Source organism: Lutra lutra, chromosome 7, assembly GCF_902655055.1.
Source record: "Lutra lutra chromosome 7, mLutLut1.2, whole genome shotgun sequence".
NCBI classification, from domain to species: domain Eukaryota; kingdom Metazoa; phylum Chordata; class Mammalia; order Carnivora; family Mustelidae; genus Lutra; species Lutra lutra.
Window position 1 is genome coordinate 135,456,508 of NC_062284.1, and position 22,087 is coordinate 135,478,594.

The 22,087-nt window shown below is 40.3% G+C and overlaps 1 protein-coding gene across 2 annotated transcripts in view; it reads right to left on the minus strand.

Moving 5' to 3' along the window:
* The window catches only part of LOC125104166 (uncharacterized), a 244,096-nt gene that overhangs the window by 190,308 nt on the left and 31,701 nt on the right, over positions 1–22,087 (minus strand). The window contains exons 3-4 of one of the 2 annotated variants that reach the window (XM_047736595.1): positions 19,336–19,512; positions 19,162–19,244 (exon numbers count right to left, since the gene is read on the minus strand). In XM_047736595.1, the coding sequence (XP_047592551.1) occupies positions 19,162–19,244; positions 19,336–19,512 (260 nt within the window). The remainder of the gene's footprint in view (positions 1–19,161; positions 19,245–19,335; positions 19,513–22,087) is intronic. The other variant, XM_047736596.1, reaches the window with a different exon arrangement.

Here is a 22,087-nt window from a genome sequence, read left to right on the forward strand (position 1 = left end):
CAAATAAAAGAAGGGAACTATACCAAGTCTTCAGAAACATGAGCATCTAACTTGTCCCCAGCAAACCCCTGGAAATCTGAGAGTCTAAAGTACCCTCCTCTATCTAAGACTACATAAAATATAAAAATTGGTGGAAAAACTACCACTCGCAACAGATGGCAGACTCCCTACAAACAGTACTAACCTAAAAACAATCTAAATGGAAGGGAAAGGTTCTCTGAGCAATGGTCAGCAATCATGTCTCTTCCTTACTCTGACAAAGAACGGCAAAAGGGACACATGCAAATCATGAAGAAGGGCAGTTTGCAGGGAATTAAAGGCACAGCCCCTGAGCCGTCTCAGAGAGGCTCCCTGCATGACTCATCTCTTTCTCTCCCTTAGAGGCTCTCAGCTTCGGCCTGCTTACCCCCTTCTTTCCAGGTGCCACCACCTCCTCACTCTAGGGCTCTGCTCCCCGCAGGGCTTCTTCCAGAGGAGCCTGCCCTAGTTCACCCTTTACCCAAGCTTCCCTGTCTCTGAAACCAACAAACCCTCCTGAGCATTTTGGAGATTCATCAGAAATCACTACTGATAGACAGGTATGGTAGTAGAAAACAAATCACGGCACACCATGATTAGAGATTCAGTAAAGCTCTTCAATGGGAAATTAAGATCCTCGCTGAAATGTAGGTAAAGCTGGGACGCTTTGGTGTGAAACCAATGGGTCTAGTCAGCTTTAGGGTCCTAAAGCGCCTCAGTTGATTCTGTCATTGAGCCAAGGCTGGGAACTGCTGTCCCAGACCCATGCTGTCCCTTAGGCACCAAGTGTATTCAAGATTCCCCCACATTCTGCAGGGAGGATCTCGGTTCCCCGGGCATTGAGATGCTGAGCTACAGGTTAGGAAAAATGAGCAGATGTGACTTTACCAGCCTCCGGAGTCCAGAACCTAGCACAGAAAGGGTCAGCTACAGTCACGTTAAAAATTCAGTGAACTGGGGCGCCTGGGTGGCTCAGTGGGCTAAAGTCTCTGCCTTCGGCTCAGGTTGTGGTCTCAGAGTCCTGGGATCAAGCCCCACATCGGTGGGCTCTCTGCTCAGCAGGGAGCCTGCTTCCTCCTCTCTCTCTCTGCCTGCCTCTCTGCCTACTTGTAATCTCTGTCTGTCAAATAAATAAATAAAATCTTTTAAAAAAATTAAAAAAAAATTCAGTGAACTAATGGCATTCCCCAGGCTATGAAAAGAGAAGCTGAAGGTTGTATAGAAGCTATCCACACGGAAATCCTCAGCACACCTGATAGATAATGACAGTCATGTGGTTTTGTAGAAAATTCCTTATGAATGACCTCCCAAATATGCAAGACACATTAGAATTAACTTCCTTGCTTCTGGCTTGGATCAATTAAAATCTAAGTGGTGGCTTTTGCTATGACAAAGACCCACACAGACATTTATTGACGAATAACTTCTGCAATACTGTTTTCAAATTCATGGTACATTATTTTAAACTGAAAAAGAACGAACAAAATGTTTTGCAGTATCTTCTTACTATGGGAAAGCTTAAAATCACATTGTCATTTTCTGTAAGCTAGAATTGTTTCTCACAAACTCAAATATTTGAACACGCTGTATGAAGTATCTACTGTGCCCTGGTATCTCACCAACACACTATGCTCTGCAGAGTAGGATTTAGATACAAAGGTGACCAATGCTGGCTTCCATCCAAAAAGATGTCTCCTTAATATCATACTGATGCTCTAGAAATTAACCTCCACTCCTCTTTAGCCTTTCAGCCACAACAAACTGAATCCTATCAAAAGTATCTATTTTAGGGTTTTATTTAAACATTAAGCACAGGACACCTGGGTGGCTCAGTCAATTAAGCATCTGCCTTTGGCTCAGGTCATGGTCCCAGGGTCTTGGGATTGAGCCCAGCATCTGGCTCCTTGCTCAGCGGGGAGTCTGCTTCTCCCTCAGCCTCTGGCCCACCTCCCCACTTGTTCTCTCTCATGCTCACACGCGCTCAAATACATACACACATACATACATATCTTTTAAGAAAACATTAAGCACAATAAAACCAACCATTTTAAGGCCTAAGAAACAAGAAAGGCACAAAATCCAATGACTTACACACTGGAGGGTTATTATGCTGGTCTTTCACTCTGTGAAAGAGACAAGACGTTTTTCCATGTGCTAGAACAGAAAATCCTGACACATGCCTACCAGAGGACAATCTGAGAGATAAAATGGTTATACAAAGGGACAGGCTCAAACACATGTATGCATACCTTGTCATAAACAATCTTTTCACTCACATTTGTATGCGCCTTCCATAATTCAGAAGATGCTAACAGCTAGAGAAGCCACACACATACATGTATACCGGCCATAGTATACACCCCTATCTTTGATTATTGAATTAAAAACAAACCTTAAGATATGACCTTTACTATTTTTTAAGTAGCTCTATATTAAAAATATTTATTCAGTCTATCTTTTAGTATCTATCCATCCCACCAGTGTTCACAGGAAAGTATGAGTACACCTAACTAACATAAGCCAAACGGGAAGGTACACAGTGGCGAGCATAAAGCATGGCACTAGGACTCAAAAGACCTGAGTTTGAAACCTGGTTATACCAAACACACTGAACGTAGCCTAGCTAAGCCTCAGCTAGGCCATCCATAAATTAAAGACAGTAAAACCTGACCTGTTAAAATAGTGTTGTTGAAGGTATATATCCATAAGATAACACACTTGCAAATGATCTTAAACTAAAAATGTGAAGCATCATTCAGCAGCTGTTCTAGTTAGAAAGCACTAGGACACCCCAAGACAAGTCAAACAGTGTTCCTCTGTTCACTCATCTTTTAGGTTTTTCCATTTCCTCCTTCCCTCCATCCCTCCCTTTCTTCCTTCGTGTAACAGATATTTGCCAGGTTTCCACCATAGACCAGATACAGTTCCAGACTTGCTCTTTCCAATACCATAAGTGGTAGAAACATGTAGCTATTAGGCATTCAGAATGGCACTAGTCCAAATTGAGACATGCTATAAAGGTAAAATACACACTGGATTTTGAAGACTTGGTATGAACAAAAGAAAGCAAAATATCTCAGTAATTTTTTATATAGATTACATGTTGAGAAGTTAATATTTTGGATATTAGGTTAAACATATGTATTATTCAAGTTAATTTCTTTGTACTTTTTTTTAACATGGCAACTAGGAGTTAAAAAAAAATTTTAAAGATTTTATTTATTTATTTTTGAGAGAGAAAGATCACAAGTAGACAGAGAAACAGACAGAGGCAGAGGGAGAAGCAGGCTCCCCACTGAGCAGAAAGCCCGATGGGGGGCTCGATCCCAGGACCCTGGCATCATGACCTGAGCTGAAGGTGAGGCTTTAACCCACTGCCACCCAGGCACCCCAGAAGTTAAAAATATTTTAAATACATGGAGGCTCACATTATATTTCTATTTGGCATTGCTATTTTAGACCCTGGGGATATTTCAGGGAGCAAAACCATGAAGCTTCTATTTCAACACCTATGGCCCCAAGATCTTCAGTAATCAGTAGAAAAGAAAATTTAAAACCAGCAACTGTGTGTAGAGAGGACCCTGGGATGGAGGCCACACACACGAGAGACAGACCTTCCCTCTGGCCCTTCTTCTGCTCATAGAAGGGCCCACAGTCCCCAGATTGATCAGGCAGTACCACGGTGAACTATGACCTCGACCATCTTAGAGAAGACTGTCCATTCCCTCTTCTCCTAAGAACACACCCACTATCCCTCCAAACTTGGCGAGGAACAAAGCTCTTCATTGAGGGCCGTCGCTAGTTCTCTGGCATCATCTGTGCTACTTTGATTCGTGCCTCAAGAAGCACTTTGAGGGGCGCCTGGGTGGCTCAGTGGGTTAAGCCGCTGCCTTCAGCTCAGGTCATGATCTCAGGGTCCTGGGATCGAGTCCCGCATCGGGTTCTCTGCTCCGCAGAGATCCTGCTTCCCTCTCTCTCTCTCTGCCTGCCTCTCCATCTACTTGTGATCTCTCTCTGTCAAATAAATAAATAAAATCTTTAAAAAAAAAAAAAAAAAGAAGCACTTTGAAAAGGTTTCCAATGGTAGGTAGGAAGAGGTTCTTAACAAAGACAACCTTGTCTGGATTCCAACACTCCCCTTCATTATGAGAGTTCCTCATCACCTTCCTCTCCGTGGGTCCGAGGAGCCAGGCCTCTCCTACATACCCTCAGCTCCCGCATCATACCCACCATGCTTCTAGATAAAGGGCAAGAGGCTGCCTTCAACAGCACAGGTCGTAACCGGAATCTCGAGGTCCCTGCTGGTCCGAGGCAGTCAGGCTGACCACATGCCAGCTAAATGTGAGGTTACTTGTTGTAAGATTTTAAAGAATTTCTGGAGGGTGAGCTGTTTAATTTAGTCCAAATGGGCCTGTTTTTTAACAGCACTTTTCCTACCAAGAAGGCATCACGTTTGAATCTCATACTCCATGTGTTAGGAACTTACCTTAAATTCAAACCACAACATGGCAAATGCTTTTGCTGGCCCATACAACTTTCTGGCAGAAGATAAAGAAAATTCGGGCTTTCAAGAGATTCTATATGTTATCAAATGCCCTAGTGGGTGTAGCAGGAAGCCGAGGTGCTCAGGTGTCAAGGTGGGTAGTGTTCCTTCATAATTGACCCATCCTATGTCCTCTGCTCATGCTGTTCTCTCGCTGGCGGGCCTTGTTCCCCCTGCCAACTTAAAGGTTACACATCTATGAGGGCCCAGCCCAGAGCCTGGCCCTCCCAGAAATTGTCCCCAGCAACCTCAAACCTCTCTCTCCTTCTTTCTCAGAGGAACCCAATCAACCAAAACATCCTATCATCTATTTATCTCTTCTCTGGGTATTCAAACACCTGTAACTCAGAAGGGAAGCAATTTAAAAAGTCAGTATGATGTCTGAAAATTTATTAGTCTCCCTTTCAATCAGTTGGGACTTACCTGAGCTTTATTCAGCAACAAAGTTGAACCCGACACCAGGGATACAAAGAGGATACACAATCCCAACACTCACATAATTCACAGTCTAGCTGAGAAACAAGTGAACAACGATCCCACCACCTAAGAGAACAGTGTATTACAGTGCTGGCAAAGAACCACTGGAACCCACAGGAGGGCTCTTCTTCCTGGGTGACTGAGGAAAACCTCTTACAGAAAGGTGATACATAAGCCAAAAATTGAGAACCGAGTAGAAATTGACAAGGTAACAGGGGAAAGGCCTTTCAAAGTAAAGCAACCTTAAAAGAAATGAGAGAATGTGTTTAAAACCCCTAGATAGAACCACAGGGGGAAAAAAAAATCTTCCAATATATTAAATTATTCATGTGGGCATCTGAGGCTCTACAGACAAACCCCAATTCACCTTTTCTACATTTCCCATAGTACAGCACAGCAAGTAAGGGTGGGCTCTCCAGAACCAGGCTGGGGTCAAATTCTACTAACTACATAGCCTTATCCAAGTTTCTTAACCTATCTGCTAAGAAACTTCTTCCTCTGTAACACAGGGATGACAATCTGTCTACCTCATAGGGTTGTTACAGTATCGTTACAAGAAAATGAACTGAAACCAACAATAACTATCACAAATTAGGCATTCAATAAATGCTTGTATTGGCATCATTATGACTGTTACTGGTTACTTTTCCATACTAGACTGAGTACCAAATCTGAACCCCAGCACCTGCCCATGCCTCAATATGAAGACCTCTGCCTACAACCACATCCCACCCATCAAGACACTGCTCAAATCCCACCACCGGCATGACGCTTCCCTGAGCCCGCTCACCTCGTGCATTAGGAAAATGCATGTCTCTCTCCCTCTTCTGAACTCCCGGAGCAGGCTGCAGGTCTCTCTTGGGGCACTCTTCACTCCAGTGCCGTTATGCCCACAGCTGATTTCCCTACAGGCCTACAGCTCTTTACGAGCACAGGCTACCCCTGCCCAATCTCCGCTTCCCCAGAGAACCGACAGGCCTTTTCACCTATGGGCACTCAGGGTTTGCTGTTGAACAAATTAAAATACTCTCCCCTTTAATTAAGTCAAGAACAGACTAGAGCTTTTAAAACTGCTGTAGCATCTACCAAGCTATTCTTCCTAATAAAAACTCTTCCCCAGAGAGAAAGTCAGTTCAATTTTACAAACAGCTCCTTTGTAAAGGAATCCTAAGAGAAGTCAGCAAGATGTTCTTCAAGTGAATGATAACTAACAAAATGGAGTAGAAACAGTAAAAACGGCTGGGGAAAACAATCTCTCTCCTTTCTCCATTCTCTGAACAAGTTCTAATGTAAATTTGTTTAGGCTATTGTTGCTTTTCTATCCCATGTTTACAAAAGGTGGGACAAAGTTTCAACAGTAATGCCATTTTCATTGTGTATCTGGATTCTGAAGCCTATTCTGTCTGGTTCTACCATCCATGAAAAGGAGGGTTAGACTGGAACCACCCAGACTGCTTGGTTTACACAATTACCAAAGTACACAGGACCCTTGTGCCCCTGTCCTTAGTGAAAGTACACTGGAAAACCGAAATCACCATTCTTCTCCAAAACCTACCTAACTCAAAAGGTAATTATTGCTAAGTACAACTTGATTAAAATCCTAAACTTTAATTAGAGAAAAGAGTTAACGAGGATTGGCTTCCTCTTACAATAAAAATATTTTGACATTCGAGCCAATTCAAAGACAGTCTTCATTTACTATGCCATATTGGTGATTTTTCTAAAAGAAAAGCCTTTATTAAAAGCGTCTAGGGGCGCCTGGGTGGCTCAGTGGGTTAAGCCTCTGCCTTCAGCTCAGGTCATGATCTCAGGGTCCTGGGATCGAGCCCCACATCGGGCTCTCTGCTTGGCAGGGAGCCTGCTTCCTCCTCTCTCTGCCTATTTGTGATCTCTGTCTGTCAAATAAATAAAATCTTAAAAAAAAAAAAATATGGTCTAACAAAGCAAAAAAAAAAAAATAAAAGAAAGAAAGAAAGAAAAAGGAGAAAATAGAATAAAACAGAGCTCAAGTGGTACTTCCCTGTCTTTTAAAAATATATATGCAACTGTTGGACATAATATCCCACTGTATTCAAAATGAAGAAATTAGGCAAACAGAAGTGAGGTTATCAACCCAGAAACACATTCGGTGACAAGGGTACCTAGAATGTACAGCCTGACCAGCACACAAAGTATATCAGAAACCCAAAAAATCATCACATTGCCGTTCCCCACAAAGTAACAAAGTAAGATTGTTCAATTCAATAATCATCCTACCTTATAATTAAGATTATTTAAAATACTTCTAGGACCAAAAAGATCATGAGCAAAGGCAATGCGGTACAACAGCTTCTAAAACCAATATCCCATGATTTTTCAAGCACTTAAGGTATTTACACCTACGTCAACAAATGTAAAAGTTCATAGCTACATGACTCTAGTTTTTATTTTTAAAAAACACTACTTCTAGTGCATTGATCACCATTATCCCAATTGACAAAACCACTACAAATCCACCATTTCCTCTACAATCTGGGCGCTTCTAAACACACTGAACAAGAGCAGAAGGGGGAGGGGAAGATCCCAAGCTCATTCAGCGAGTGACATGGCAGTAAATGCTTTAGACTTTGTCCATATATCAATTGTGTTATGGTAAGAGCTAGTTATTAATATCTTTTTTCCAGTTCTCCCCATTAAAAGTGGGATAAGTTCCATTTTTCTCACATCTGGAACATGTTTTAAGAGGCTTATGTGAGCAGCATATAAATGCTGTTAAGCCACTAGTAGTTAGATTTTTGGTCTTCAAGTGCCATGGACCTAATGTTCAAATATGACCATAACCATGGAAGTATTATGGTGATTAAGAGATCAGACATGGCTGGATCTAAAAGTACTCTGAAACACCCATATTATCCATACTCTACTTGAGATCACTGCCTTGCTTCCCAAAGCTAACAGCTACGCCTCTCTATCAAGGCCTCCTGTCCCTGACATTGCTCTAAATTTCAGATTTGTTCTTCCTTCCCCTATAAAAAATTTAATGGACCTAGATCCTATTCCCTTACAGTCCCATTCTCCAGGTAAACCATATTCAGCTTGAATGCAGAGGCAGATGATATTTCAAAATATAACTTCTTCAGTGATAATACACACAATTTCTAATGAAATAGTAGTGCCCAAGATCATCATCCAGAAACACCAGACACTAACCCCACCATGCATACCACTGAGTCTCGAAACAACTTTTAAGACAAAAAGCATGACCAGAGAAAAAAGAGCATTATATTATACAAGGAACAACTTATCATGAAGGTACAACAACTACAAATGTATATGCATCTCAAAATAGAAGCAAAAATAGAATCAAAGGAAGAAAAGGACAATGACATGATTATAGTAAGAGATGTTCACACTCGATCTCAGTAATTGACAAAATTAGACCAAAAAAAAAAACACCTCAGGAAAGACCTAGAAGGTCTGAATAACACGACCAGCCACCTTGACCTGACAGACATTCGCAGACAATCTAAAACTGAAGAAGACACATCCCCTTTGAACGCACCTGGCACGTTACCAGGACAGATCATACGGTGCGCTGTAAAGTAAGTCTCCATAAATGCAAAAGGAATGTCATCACAAAGTATATTTTCTGATAACACAGAATTAAATTAGAAATCAGTAACGATAAGGTATCTGGGAAATTCCAAATGTACAAAAACCAAACAGCACGCCTCTGAATAGCTCATGGGTCAAAGACAAAATCACAAAGTTAATCAGGAAATATTCTGAACCAAATAGCAACAAAAATAAAACATATTAAAATTTGTGGGATGCAGCTAAAACAGTCCTTAAAGGGAAACTTTAAACTTTAAAATGCTTAATATAAGAAAATAAAAAGGATCTGCCACCATGTCCTTAAGGTTCTCCCTTCAGAAATCATAAAGAACAGAGCAAACTAAACCCAAAATAGAAGAAAGAAAATAATAAAGAGTGGAAGTCAATAAAGTAGAAAACATACAGACACCGGAGAAAATTAATAAAACCCAAGAGGCAGATCTTTAAAAGGACTGTGAAAACTGACATACTTCTAGTTAGATCAAAAATAGAGACAAAAGACAAATCACCGGTACCAGAAATGCCAAAAATACATACCATCGGAGGTCAAATTTTAAAAGATAGTAAGAGAAGAATGTGTGACCTTTGTGGCCAACAAACTGAGCACAACTTACATAAAATGGACAAATTTCTTGAAAAGTAGAATCTATTAAAATTGGCACATGATGAAACAGAAAAATCTAAGAAGCCCTTTACCTTTTAGAGATAATAAATCTGTTATCAAAAAACAAAAAACAAACACAAAGAACAACTCCAGATTATTTCACTGGTAGATTCTACCAAACATTCAAGGAAATTTAATACTTTCAGAAAACAGAGGAGGAAGGAACAGCTCCTAACTCATTTTATAAGGTTAGCTTAAAGCTAATACTAAAACCTGACAAGAACATCACAAAAAATGAAAATGACAGAGCTGTATCCCTCACGAATGTAGACATGAATATCTTCAACACAATGTTAGCAAACCAAATCCAGTAATATATTAAAAGGTACATTATGAGCAAGTACAGTTTATCCCAAAAATTGGTTCACATCTGAAAATCAGTCAGCATACAGACTAAAGGACAAAAATCTCAGGATCAGGTGTTTAACAAAATTCCATGGCCATTCATGCGAATACTGCCAACATCCTGGGAAGAGTTAGAGAACTTCCTCAAAGAGACGAAGAACAAGTGTGGGAAAATACCAAAGGCAACATCACACTCAAAGGTGGAAAACTGACTTGTTTTCCCCTGAGATGAAGAACAGGTAAGAATGTCTCTCCTTACCACATTTTAAACAATGCTAACCAGAAGTCCTACTTACTTTACTAAAAAAATAAGTTTAAAAAAACAATAAATATTTCAAATAAAAATCTATTATGTCAACCTTGAGGCCTCTGTCAAGGAAGTATTTTTAACTGGATTCAGTTTCTCTAAGCAAATTTCAGCCATGCAGGAAGGCAAGAAAAACAAAAGGAATAAAGATCTGAGAGGAAAAAGTGAAACTTCTTATCTGCAAATCATATGATCATTTAGGAACAAAATTCCAGGGAATGTACAAAACAACTACTAGAGCTAATAGATGAGGAGGAGTCAAGATGGCGGAGAAGTAGCAGGCTAGAGCTAATAGATGAATTTAGTTAGACTGCAAGATACAAAGTTGATACAAAAATAAAGAGCCAAGTATTTTCTTACATATTAGCAGCAAATGATTAGGGGATAAAGGGGCTTTTTAAATCCCATTCGTGGGCGTATGAATATTGGAGTGTGTGTGGGTATGTGCACATGTGTGTATATATCCCACCAAAATGAGAGAAACAACAGGGATGACAACACAAAACCCAGGAAACAGAAGAGTCATCAAAGAAAAAACAACCAAGCCTCACCAAGATGGTGGTAAAGAGGAGTCCCACAATGGCAGCCCTGTGGAGGCTGGACAGCAAGTCATTTACCAACATGACATGGAACTCTGGGATTGACAACACCAAGAAAAACTGAACTGACAGACACCCTAATATGTTTTACCATGTGAGGCTTCATGGTTCTATCAGAATATTTAGTGCAAAATTATTGATCAATAGAGGGGCGCCTGGGTGGCTCAGTGGGTTAAGCCGCTGCCTTCGGCTCAGGTCATGATCCCAGGTCCTGGGTTCGAGCCCCACATAGGGCTTTCTGCTCAGCAGGGAGCCTGCTTCCTCCTCTCTCTCTGCCTGCCTCTATGCTTACTTGTGATTTCTCTCTGTCAAATAAATAAAATCTTTAAAAAAAAAAAAAATTATTGATCAATAGAAAGTTAAGCCAATTAAAAACAAAGTAACCACTATGCCTAAGTTAAAGAGCGAGTGACCACTGAGTATTCTGTAGCCATAGTCCTCAATATTCAAATGATAATACCGTAAATATTAAATGACACTTTGACCAAAAAGTAAATAAAATTATCATTGGAAGTGGGGTGCCCAGTTGGTTCAGTTGGTACAGCGCACGACTCTTGGCCTCAGGGTCGTGAGTTCAAGCCCACACTGGGTGTGAGCCTTAAATTTAAAAAAAATTTTTTTTAATTATCATTGGGAGGATGGGGAAAGAAAGATCAGGAAGTTAAATCCTCATCTTCTGTAGAAAACAGTCAAAAGGTAATGTTTAGAGTTGAAAAGCTGAGCCCCAGGAGTAAAAATTGGTTATTTAAAAATATATGGCAGTAAATGCCAGAAGAAACAGCTAAAAAAGAAACCTGAAAATGCTTGCTTCTGAACAACAACATGTGGAGCACAGGATCTTTTCTTTTCAAGTCTGAATTACCATTTCAGTTACTATTTAAACCAGGGATATTATTACTTTGCTAAAAAAAAACAAAATAAGTTTAAAAAAACAATAAATATTTCAAATAAAAATCTATTATGTCAACCTTGAGGCCTCTGTCAAGAAGTTTTTTTTTTTTTTAAGATTATTTATTTATTTATTTATTTATCAGACAGAGATCACAAGTAGGCAGAGAGGCAGGCAGAGAGAGAGGAGGAAGCAGGTTCTCCGCTGAGCAGAGAGCCCGATGTGGGGTAAAGCCGAAGGCAGAGGTTTTAACCCACTGAACCACCCAGGTGCCCCTGTCAAGAAGTATTTTTAACTGGATTTGGTTTCTCTAAGCAAATTTCAGACAAAATCAGTTTGAATAAAACACATGAAATGTATAAAAAGTTACAAAAAAGTTAAAACACCTTTTAAAAAAAAGTAGTTCCATAAAAACATTTAGCAAAAATTAAGGCTATGGAAACTCAAATATATCCAATTTCTTGATAAATACTGTAAATGGTAATTAAGTAAAACATTTTTTCAAAAATATTCACATCAGCCTCAGAACATATATAATACGCCCAAAAAGGCCTTCCTACCCACTATAATAGGCATTTTATTTCTGTTCTTCAGCTGCCCACAGTAACATGGAGTATTTTCCAATACTGCCTAAGAGCTCCAAAGACCAGTCCCTCACATTCATACAGAGATGCCCTCTATGGGCACATTACCCGTCATTGCAAGTAGAATGACTCTAACTTCCACCCCATCCAATCTCTAGAAGATGAATTATTTCTTAGGGGATATTTTGCAAAATAGCTTGCAAGTCACAATTCCAGGAAGAGAGGGAAGAAAGAAAGGCGAAAATACGACAAAATCCTGAGAAACATACACATTTTTAATACACTTATAACATTCTAACTCATCCCTCTAGATGTTAGGTGGGAGGCTTTCTGAAACGCTGGAATACTATTCATAGTTTCATCTAATCAGAAACATTCCAATTAAATGAATGATATTAATATAATTATCTAAGAAAACACTCAACGGAGCTCTACAGACAGTTTCTACAGTAGACTCCAACCTATGGGGCAATTTCTGACTGAGGATGGATGAGGCCCACGGACTCATTCCTGTGTTTGTCAGGTGTAATCTCTGATTACGCAACTGAACATTACAGCCACCTCAGGCCATTCTGTGTTTACCACCATATCCTGCCGAACAACCAAAATACTACTTAACCTCAGTTTAACCACTGCCTGAATGAACTTGTTAGGATTACACTGAGATACAGACGCAGAACAAATAATAGGCCAAGAAATGTATGTCCACACAGTGAAGGGGGAGGGGGTCCTTACATAATACCCCTTAGTCACCAAGGCAAAATGCACTTGGGAATTTACATTCTAAAGGCTGAAAATTTAAATAGAGAACAGGGATAAAAATAACAAATGCCAAATTCCAAAAAGAAATGAATTCCTCTGAAGGGTGGGGTTGTGTCATCTCAGAAAGCAGCCACAAATACAATGTGGTTTCTGCATCTACCCAAGCAAATCAGTAAATCTACAAATAAGAGGAAAAAATGAACCAGAGAACACTTCCACAGCGTGCTGTCTGGAGCAGACTGCACTAGATTATTGACTGGAATTGACTGCCTATCAACAGCAACTAAAAGTCACTGCCGCCCAACTGCTTCCTGTGTTGGAAGCCCGCTCTGGTGCCACCCTACCTCGGAGTGAACAGATCCACACGGGACGGTGAACCAGCAGCTCATTCTCCTCCACCAGCCAATTATCAAATAGACATTGGCCAAAAATATTTCTTTTTAAACATGCTTTTAAGTTAAAGATCCGGAATGAGACAATACGATGGAGTTTGAAGTGTGCTTTGCCATATGTTTTCTTACTTCTTAATAGAGTTCCATCTGTCCATCAAAAGATCTATTTCAACCATCCAGCCGCCATATTTTAAGGCTTAAAAAGGAGACATGTTTTAAGGAGACGGAAGAAAGGGTTAAGAAGCCGGCACCCACCATTGCATGTACTCCAGATTGTGTCACTCAGACCTTGACTTTATTTTACCATTCAAGTGAAAGGTGATGTAAGAGTACACAAGGAATATGTGAAACCATCTTTGCTAAAACTCCATCTATAATGATCACTACTGAGAAATAACCACCACCCACTGCCACTCAAAATACTCAAAACGTTAACTATAACAAAATTGTAAGAATATATATTTCAACATGCTTAAAAAACTTTGAGGCTGGGGCACCCAGGTGGCTCAGTCAGTTAAGCAGTGACTCATGATTTCCACTAGGTAATGATCTCAAGGTCATGAAATCAAGCCCCCTGTTGGGGCTTAAGATTCTTAAGCTTAAGATTTTCTCTCTCTCTCTCTCTCTCTCTCTCTCACTCTGTCTCCCTCTGCCTGCCTCTCTCCCTTACCCCTCTCGTTCTCTCCCTCTCAAAAAAAAAATTAATTAATTAATTAAAAATAAAAAACTTTGAGGCTGCATTCCGGTACTTTCATTAACAGAGATAGAGCATTTTAATCTTTCATTTGTCATGAATGAACAAACCCTTTTGGCAGTATTCTCCTTATTACTCAAGGCAAGGGGAAGCATTACTAGAATTCCATTTCGCAATTCATCTACATTACCACTGACGAATGTTCTCCCAAGTTTTTCTTACTCACACTACTATAATTTAAGACTGGAGGCTGATGAAGTATAGAGTGATCTATTTAGTACATTATTATGTTATCATTGAGGAAACATTCATTTACGAAGGTTATTCTGTTAATTAATAAATAGAATTCAACATCAATTCCCCATTTAGTGGTCTCTTTCACTCCAACATACCACTTATTATATTCAATAAGTATTTGTTTTTATTATATTACAATATTGCTTTTATTATAAATACTTTCTACAAAGTAGATACTTGAAAGCATAGACTACTTCTGCAAAGGTTAAACTATTACTGGTACTAAAAAGCAAAATACCCAAATACAAGTAATTTACAAAGTAACTACTGTGACATCATTAAGTAAAAGTACCATCTCTGATTCAGTGAATTCCTGGTAGACTGTTTAGCATCATAGGTGGAAGCAGGACCTCTGAATCCTAGACCCATTACCAGCCTTGGACAAGTGATCTGACCTCTCTGATCTTCCATTTCTGATTGTTTACCCTGGAAAACACTACCAATTTCACTGGGTTAGTGAGGGGAAGAAATGGGACCATGTTCCTAACACAGGGCCAGGTATCAGGAAGTACTGGCCATCTCGCTGCACTGTGGTTGTTAGTCAAGGGAAACACCTTAACACCTAAAGGAGTTAAGAAATATACATGCTGGTCTTCAAAAGTCTATCTAAATACCGAAATGATAATACCACAAAAATAAGACAAACTAAATTTACAAAGATCATATGAAAAAATTCTCCAAGGTCTAGTATATTTTACTACAATTTTTGACAGTCTAAGTTCTATCCTGACTTGAGAAGAACAGGTCTAAGATTTTGTTCATGAGACATTTATTACTTCATCTCCCAGTATCTGTAAAACAGAATATATGTTTTACCAAGAATTAACTAATGGTTTCCTAAGAGCCAAGAATGTTCACCAGCATTTTTTATAAAAGTAAAAGACTGGAAACAGGCTAAATGTCCACTGCTATGGAAATATATGAAAAAATTATGCAGCTATAAGAAGAATGAGAGGGGTTTATATATACTAATATGGAATAAAAGAAGACATGTTGTCAAATTAAAAAAAATATATAAAATTTATAAGACTTTATGTTAATACAACCAAAGGAAAAAAAAGTATGTCACATACATACATATTTATGCACTTAAATTCATATACAAAGGATCAAAATTATGCAACCAATGATGACCTCTCAGTTTTACTCTCCATAAATCTGTTAATTTCCCTATTTCAGTGAGACCACACTTACATATCACTTGTGTAATTCATGAACCTCAAGGAAAGTTAGCCAATAAATACATGAAGCTAAAATCAAATAAAAACAAGTTTTAGAAAGCACTTTATAGTTTACAAAAGGATTTTGCAGTCCTTTAAATAAATCGTTTAAAATCCTTTAACAGGGGCATCTGTTAAGCATCTAATTCCCAATTTCAGCTCAGGTGTTGATCTCAGGGGTCATGACTTCAACCCCAGGTTGGGCTCATGGAGCCTACTTTAATGTTAATGGTAACATAGTATCTAACCGAATCCCCATAATAAGTTTCTAGAACTTCAGGTAGTATCCTTATTTTAAAAGTGAGAACAGACTCAAGTATTTGTTAATCCAAGGGTAATAAATGCAGAGCCCAACAGACACATATTCCCCTGACCCTCAGTTCAGGGTTCCGGCCTTCACACTACAGTACCTCCAGAATTAAAAATGCAGGTACAGGATTCTATAAATCTCTGCAGTACCTCCATTCACGTGAGAGTCCAGAGCCCGGAGGAAAAGGCGTTCCAGCAGGAGCCAAGGATCAGCATTCCAGTCTCAACAACATCACCACTGAGAGTTCCTGGTAAATCACACTCTGGAGCAATGATTCTCCAGGGGCTGCACATCAGGTTCAACGGTGATGTTTTTAAATAATCCTAATATTCGGGCACCTGGGTAGCTCAGTTGGTTAAGCGACTGCCTTCAGCTCAGATTATGATCCTGGAGGCCCAGGATCGAGTCCCGCATCGGGCTCCCTGCTCGGCAGGGAGTCTGCTTCTCCCACTAACCTCTCTCCTCTCATGCTCTCTCTCATTCTCTCTCTCTCTCAAGTAAATGAATAAAATCTTAAAAAAAAAAAAAAATCCTAGTACTCAAGCCTGATCTCCAGAGATTAGGACTGAATCCGGGTCATTAGTATGTTTATTAACAGCTTCCCAGGTTATTCTAAGATACAGCTTGGTCAAGACCATAGATATCCTTATCTGATAAAATAAAAATAAAAGATATTAAAAATCGTTTGTGCTATATGACTTGCAGAGCTGAAATGAGGGATGCATGTTATATGGGAAAGTCTTCTAAAAACAAGAAAACACCTCATAAATGTAAAGGTACTATTATTCATTCATTTAAACATGTACTGCATCTTCCATGTGCCGGGCGTGTATGTGGGACAGAGAGAAGGCACAGCTCTCCAGAAGCTGGGGAGCTACCACATCCTCAGTAACTGCTGAGCAGTGGGACAAGGCACGGCAGAGGCACAAAGCTGGTGGTGACCAGTCCAGCCTTGAGGCCCAGCCTTGGGTGACGGTGGGGAGAGGGCTAGGAAAGGCCTGCAGAGGGGCACCTGGGTGGCTCAGTCTGTCAAGCGTCCAACTCTTGATTTCAGATCATGATCTCAGGGTCATGAGATCAAATCCCATGTGGGGCTCTGCTCAGTGCAGAGTCTGCTTGAGATTCTCTCTCTCTCTCTCTCAAATAATAAATACGTCTTTAAAAAGAAAGAAGAAGAAGGAAAAAAAAAAGAAAGGCCTGAACAGAGGAGACCTTGAGGTAGATCCTGGCGTTTTAAACAGAGGGCACGTCACACACAGGCAAGTAGTTCAAGACAGCCAGAGGTCCTCTGAGAGCCGGCTCAGGCTCCTGGGGGTCCTTGGGACCCTCTCAGGGGGTCTGGGAGGTTATAACTATTTTGATATTAATGCTAGGACACATCACCACCAAAACCAAGAACCACCCAAGTGTTCTCCAACTTAAACAAACCGCAGTACATTCAAACATCAGAATAAGACTCAGCAATAAAAAATATTAGTGATAAAACAAGATGACTGAGCCGCAAATGCACTTTGTTAAATGAAGGAAGCCAGATTCAAAAGGCCATGACTGTGTATTTCCATTTAGATGACAGTCGGGGAAAAGCACAATGAAAGGACAAAGAAAAGGTCAGAGGGTGCTAAGGCTAAGGACAGGGGGACATTTTGGGGTGATGGGGACGTTCTACATCTTCACTGTGTTTACACAACCATATGCATTTGTCAAAACCCAGAGATGAATCATACACCAAAATGGGTGGATTGCACTGGATGGAAGTTACACCTCAATAAATCTAACTTGTAAAAATAATAGTATGCTATTTGCCTTTTGCTTCTCTTTCTCTCCTAAATGTACACTGTTTGCCAGAAGCTCATAACTAATGATGTCATCACTCTCCAGCTAAGGGAATGCAAGCTTATATATTCTTACGTTCTAAATTTTTCTCCATTTCAACACAGTAAATAGTGATAGATACAATCAACATAAACACAAAGGTCTCTTGCAGCTTCAACAATTTTAACAGCAGGGTTCCTGAGACCCAGAAGTTTGACAACCACTGCTCTAGGTGATGGGTAGGCCCAGAAGAATTCTAAGCATAGGGTAACAGCACCTAATCCCACGCGGAAGAGCCTGCAGGCAGATGAGTCAAGAGGTACTATCAAGGCGCCTGGGTGGCTCAGTCAGTTAAGTGTCAGACTCTTATTTTCCGCTCAGGTCAGGATCTCAGGGCCGTGAGATCGAGCCCCGTACCAGGCTCCCTGCTCAGTGTGGAGCCTGCTTGAAAGACTCTCCCTCTCGCTCCATCCCCCGCAAATAAATAAAGCTAAATCTTAAAAAAAAAAAAAAAAGTTACTACACAGGTCTGACTAAGGCTGACTACAGGAACAACCGGAAGGGAATTATCTCCACACACCATCTGCAACTTATTACAAACCCCCGAGCCAGGTTCTCTCCACGGAGTTCTCTTTGTCGGTGTGTTAACGTTTTGCAAACGAATTTCTGACAACTTGTAACGTAGTCAGGAGATGAAGCCTGCTACAAGAGCCATCCTACAGTGCATTACTGGTACGACTGTGGGATTACTCACTCTTTAAATGATGCCAATAATTTAAAACTGAGTTTTACATATTTTAAACTTGAAAAATAACCACCATGAAGAGGTATAAGAGCTAATATCGGGGGGGGGGGTTGCAGCTCAGTACCTCAAAACCAATTAAAGAAAACAAGGTAATTGATTAAAAACCAATATTTCACTTTTCTGAACTACGCTTTCATTTGTATCCACAAAGACGTGACAATTCTAACTCAGCACAACACTTTCTATGTAAATATGGTTTTTACTAGATGGAGGGAGAGTGGGTTCTTTCTTTTTGGTCTACACAGTACCCTCTCCTCCTGAAGAAAACTCCTTTCTAAATACTGGCCCTATACCTTCCAAATTATTACAAGTTCAGAGCTTTTTCTATAACATTCTTCTGCCTACAACTGTTTAGTATTGTGGGATGCCAGGGAGGTAGAGAAATTAATCTGAAAACAATCTGTCTTTGAACTTTACTGGAAAACATAAAGATGATAGCTCAAATCGATCAACCACGGGAAGGAAGTGGTAGTTAGTTATTAGAAAGATGATTTCCTCCACCCAAAAAAAGAAACTTACACCACTTTATAAGCCATTTTAACCCACTGAGCCACCCAGGCGCCCCTTTATAAGCCATTTTAAATGAGTGTGTGTATGTGTGCGTGTGTTAACTGCCATCACATATTGCTTCTCTAATAATTTTAAGTAGCTGACCCCACTGATACCTCTTAGGTAATCCCAAACAGGTGGAAACCTGTCTAGAGCAATCAATTTGCTGCCTTTTAGAAAATTCACCTATCCTTCTATTCATGGGAAAGGGGGTAGGAGCCGGACTTTTCCCATGAAAAGCCGGACTTTTGCCAAAGCAGCTGTGTATTATGAAAAGATAAAGTCAAATGAGATCCTTACCTGAACGTGTAGGCCTTCTGATCTACTTCTTACACAGAAATCTTGGGTATTAGGTTTACTGCCATTCACATTCAAAACTGAACCTAAAGATTGAAAGGGGGGAAATAATTAATTTGAAATGCATGCACGATGAAGATAAAAACATCAATTTGATCAAAGATGAAATTTCCGTACACTTGTTGAAGCCAAATGGTTTCTGCAGGAAACCTGTTTTCTGTGACTCAAATCCAAAATGGAAAACGTGGGTGGTTCTTCCTGTCTCACCATTAAGAGTCAGCCAATTGGCTGATGAAGTTTTCACACAACTTAAGCTCAAACTCCAGCCTTCCATCTGCTCTAATACCGCCATACCTTCGGGAAATGAAAGAAAAATAAAGGCTTTCTTCAGCCTCAAAGTAAGTCTTTAACAGGTACCTTATTCCATCCAGACTCTGAGTATAAAACTTCAAATCTTCAAAACTTCAAATCCAGATGTGAAAAATAATGAGAGCTGAATCACAAAATAACTGAGGGGCTTTACAGCTGTCTCTGACTTTGCAGCTGTGGTTTCGAAGAAAATGACGCGAGACTCGCACTTGGGTACTAGACCACGGTCGCCGTGTGACCATGGGGCAGGGGCTTCCAGCCCAGTCAGCTTTCCCGGAGCCGCGCTTCTCCCCACCCACAAGTCCCTCACCATGTGCCAAGACGTGCCTGCCAACAGATACTGTATTTGGGCTCCTACCCATCCAAGCCTGCCAGATTGGGAGAGGAATCTGGTAATTCTGCAGGCCATTTCTTCATACCCACCTAGAGCTAGTCAACTAGCCAGCGTGACACAGACAACTGAGAACACACACACCACAGCACACCTTCGAGGAGAAAGAGACTCTGCGTACATGAGACTAGCATGGGGAGACACTCACGCAGACCCTTCTGCCAAAGGCCTCCTCCCATGTACACCTATGATCTGTGGAAAATCGGCAAATATAAGACCATAAAAATTTAGATGGCTACTTCCACCACTAATACAAGGACTCCGAGTGGCAAACCGCTCAAGGAGAGCAATGGTCCAGTTCCTAAAGATGCCAGGCCCAATCTGAACATTCCTCATGCCCAAGGAGTCTGTCTCAAAAATGCTAAGAGGCTCATGGAGCTCAGGCTACTTAGTGGAGAAAGGGCCTTTTGAGAGCCACCAGTGGCTGCCCAGCAGGTCCCTCCAGAGAGACTCCCCTGCAGTAACACAGGAGAACCCACTGGCCAGACTAAAGCAAGGGGCATTGGCTCCTGAAGTATTCATCTTGAGAGAGCTGCTTTGTGGGGAGACGGTGAGACTCGAAATACGCACACGGTCTGTACTTTGACATTTTAGGGAGTATGGATATGAGGCACTAAGCAGATGATAAGCAAATACGTATCATAAGTTTTCCGAGCTGGAAGAGGCTACTCTACCCCATTACCACTGTAAAACTATCATCCTACAGACAAGATGAAGTCAAAATCTTCTGACTGCCAGGCTGGTGCTCTTCCTATCACACCCTTGTCTTTAATCAGCTGGGGAAACGATCTTTTGGAGTATATTAAAATCAAGCTACAACTCTGTGGCAGGATAAAAATCTCATTTAACCATGTGTTGCAAAAAAAAGATTAACATAAAAGATTAAGAAGCAAAGCTTTAGAGTAATTCCCTACTGGGGAAGGGGGTAGGGCGGGGTTGGCTGTCTTTCTCCATACAAATATGATCTAATCTTTAGGGAAAATGTACTTACAAAATTATATACAAAAACCATCTCTCTCTTTTTAAAAAAAAAAAAACTCACCACTTCCAAACTTATACCTCCAGCAAAAAAAAAAAAAAAAAAAAAAAAAAAAGCCACAAAGCATAATGCCTTACTTCACTTAAACAGAATGTTGAATTGACAAAAATAGCAATCCTTTCTTCCCAAGTTGAGGTTGAAAATATTTTCTAAATAAGGTATTTTCACTGTGCTATAATTAATTTCCTCCATTATAATTAACTTCAGAGCAAATCAAGTAGATTTATTCCCCCATTGTAGTTTTCTTTAAAGCTCCGATTTAACACTAACACAATAACTTCAGGTGATCTTTCATTCTGCTCATTTTCTCCAATTCCAGATGACAATTCTGCAGACTAGCACAAAAATACGCGTGTTTGGGGTGCCTGGGTCGCTCAGACAGTTAAGATCCCAGAGTCCTGGGATCAAGTTCTGCATCAGGCTCCCTGCTCAGCAGGAAGCCTGCTTGTCCCTCTGCCTGCCGTCCCCATGCTTGTGCAGGCGCTCGCTCTCTCTCGCTCTCTCTCTCTCTGACAAATAAAATATATTTTAAAATATGCATGGCTCTACACATAAAAAGAAGAACATGACTTGCATAAAATGGAGTATCTGCATGCATTTTTGAAACTTTTAAGATAAAACATAAATCTTGGGACAAATTCCTAAGTGCCCCTAGGTTATCAGAGAGAGGCCTGTCTCTTATTAAGGATGCTTCAGTTCTAATTTGGGACCAAAGTTAGTACCAATTCTGCCATGAATTAACTGTGCAGTGTTGGGCGAGTCATTAAACCTTTGGGCTTAAGCTGACATGAAAAGCCAGCATCGTCCATTTCTAAGGTATTTTCTAGGTTTCTTAATATCTTCCTAAGACATTAAGGATCATCTTTATTTCCCTTGAATCCTAAAAATCAAATACATCTTTAAATAATAAAAATGAGTGTTTTTAAGTTACATTATGCCCCCAGAACTTATTGGGAGGTTACCAGCAGATTAGATAAGTGAAAATTTCAGAACATTATGGACTTTATCTGAATTAAATGGATCTCGGTGTCTCGTGTTGTAGTTTCTTTGAGCAAGTGCAGAAATGTGCTTTCACATCTGGATGACTCTGCTGAAGGGTTTTTCCAACTCTCCCCAGGCCTTAATTCCTT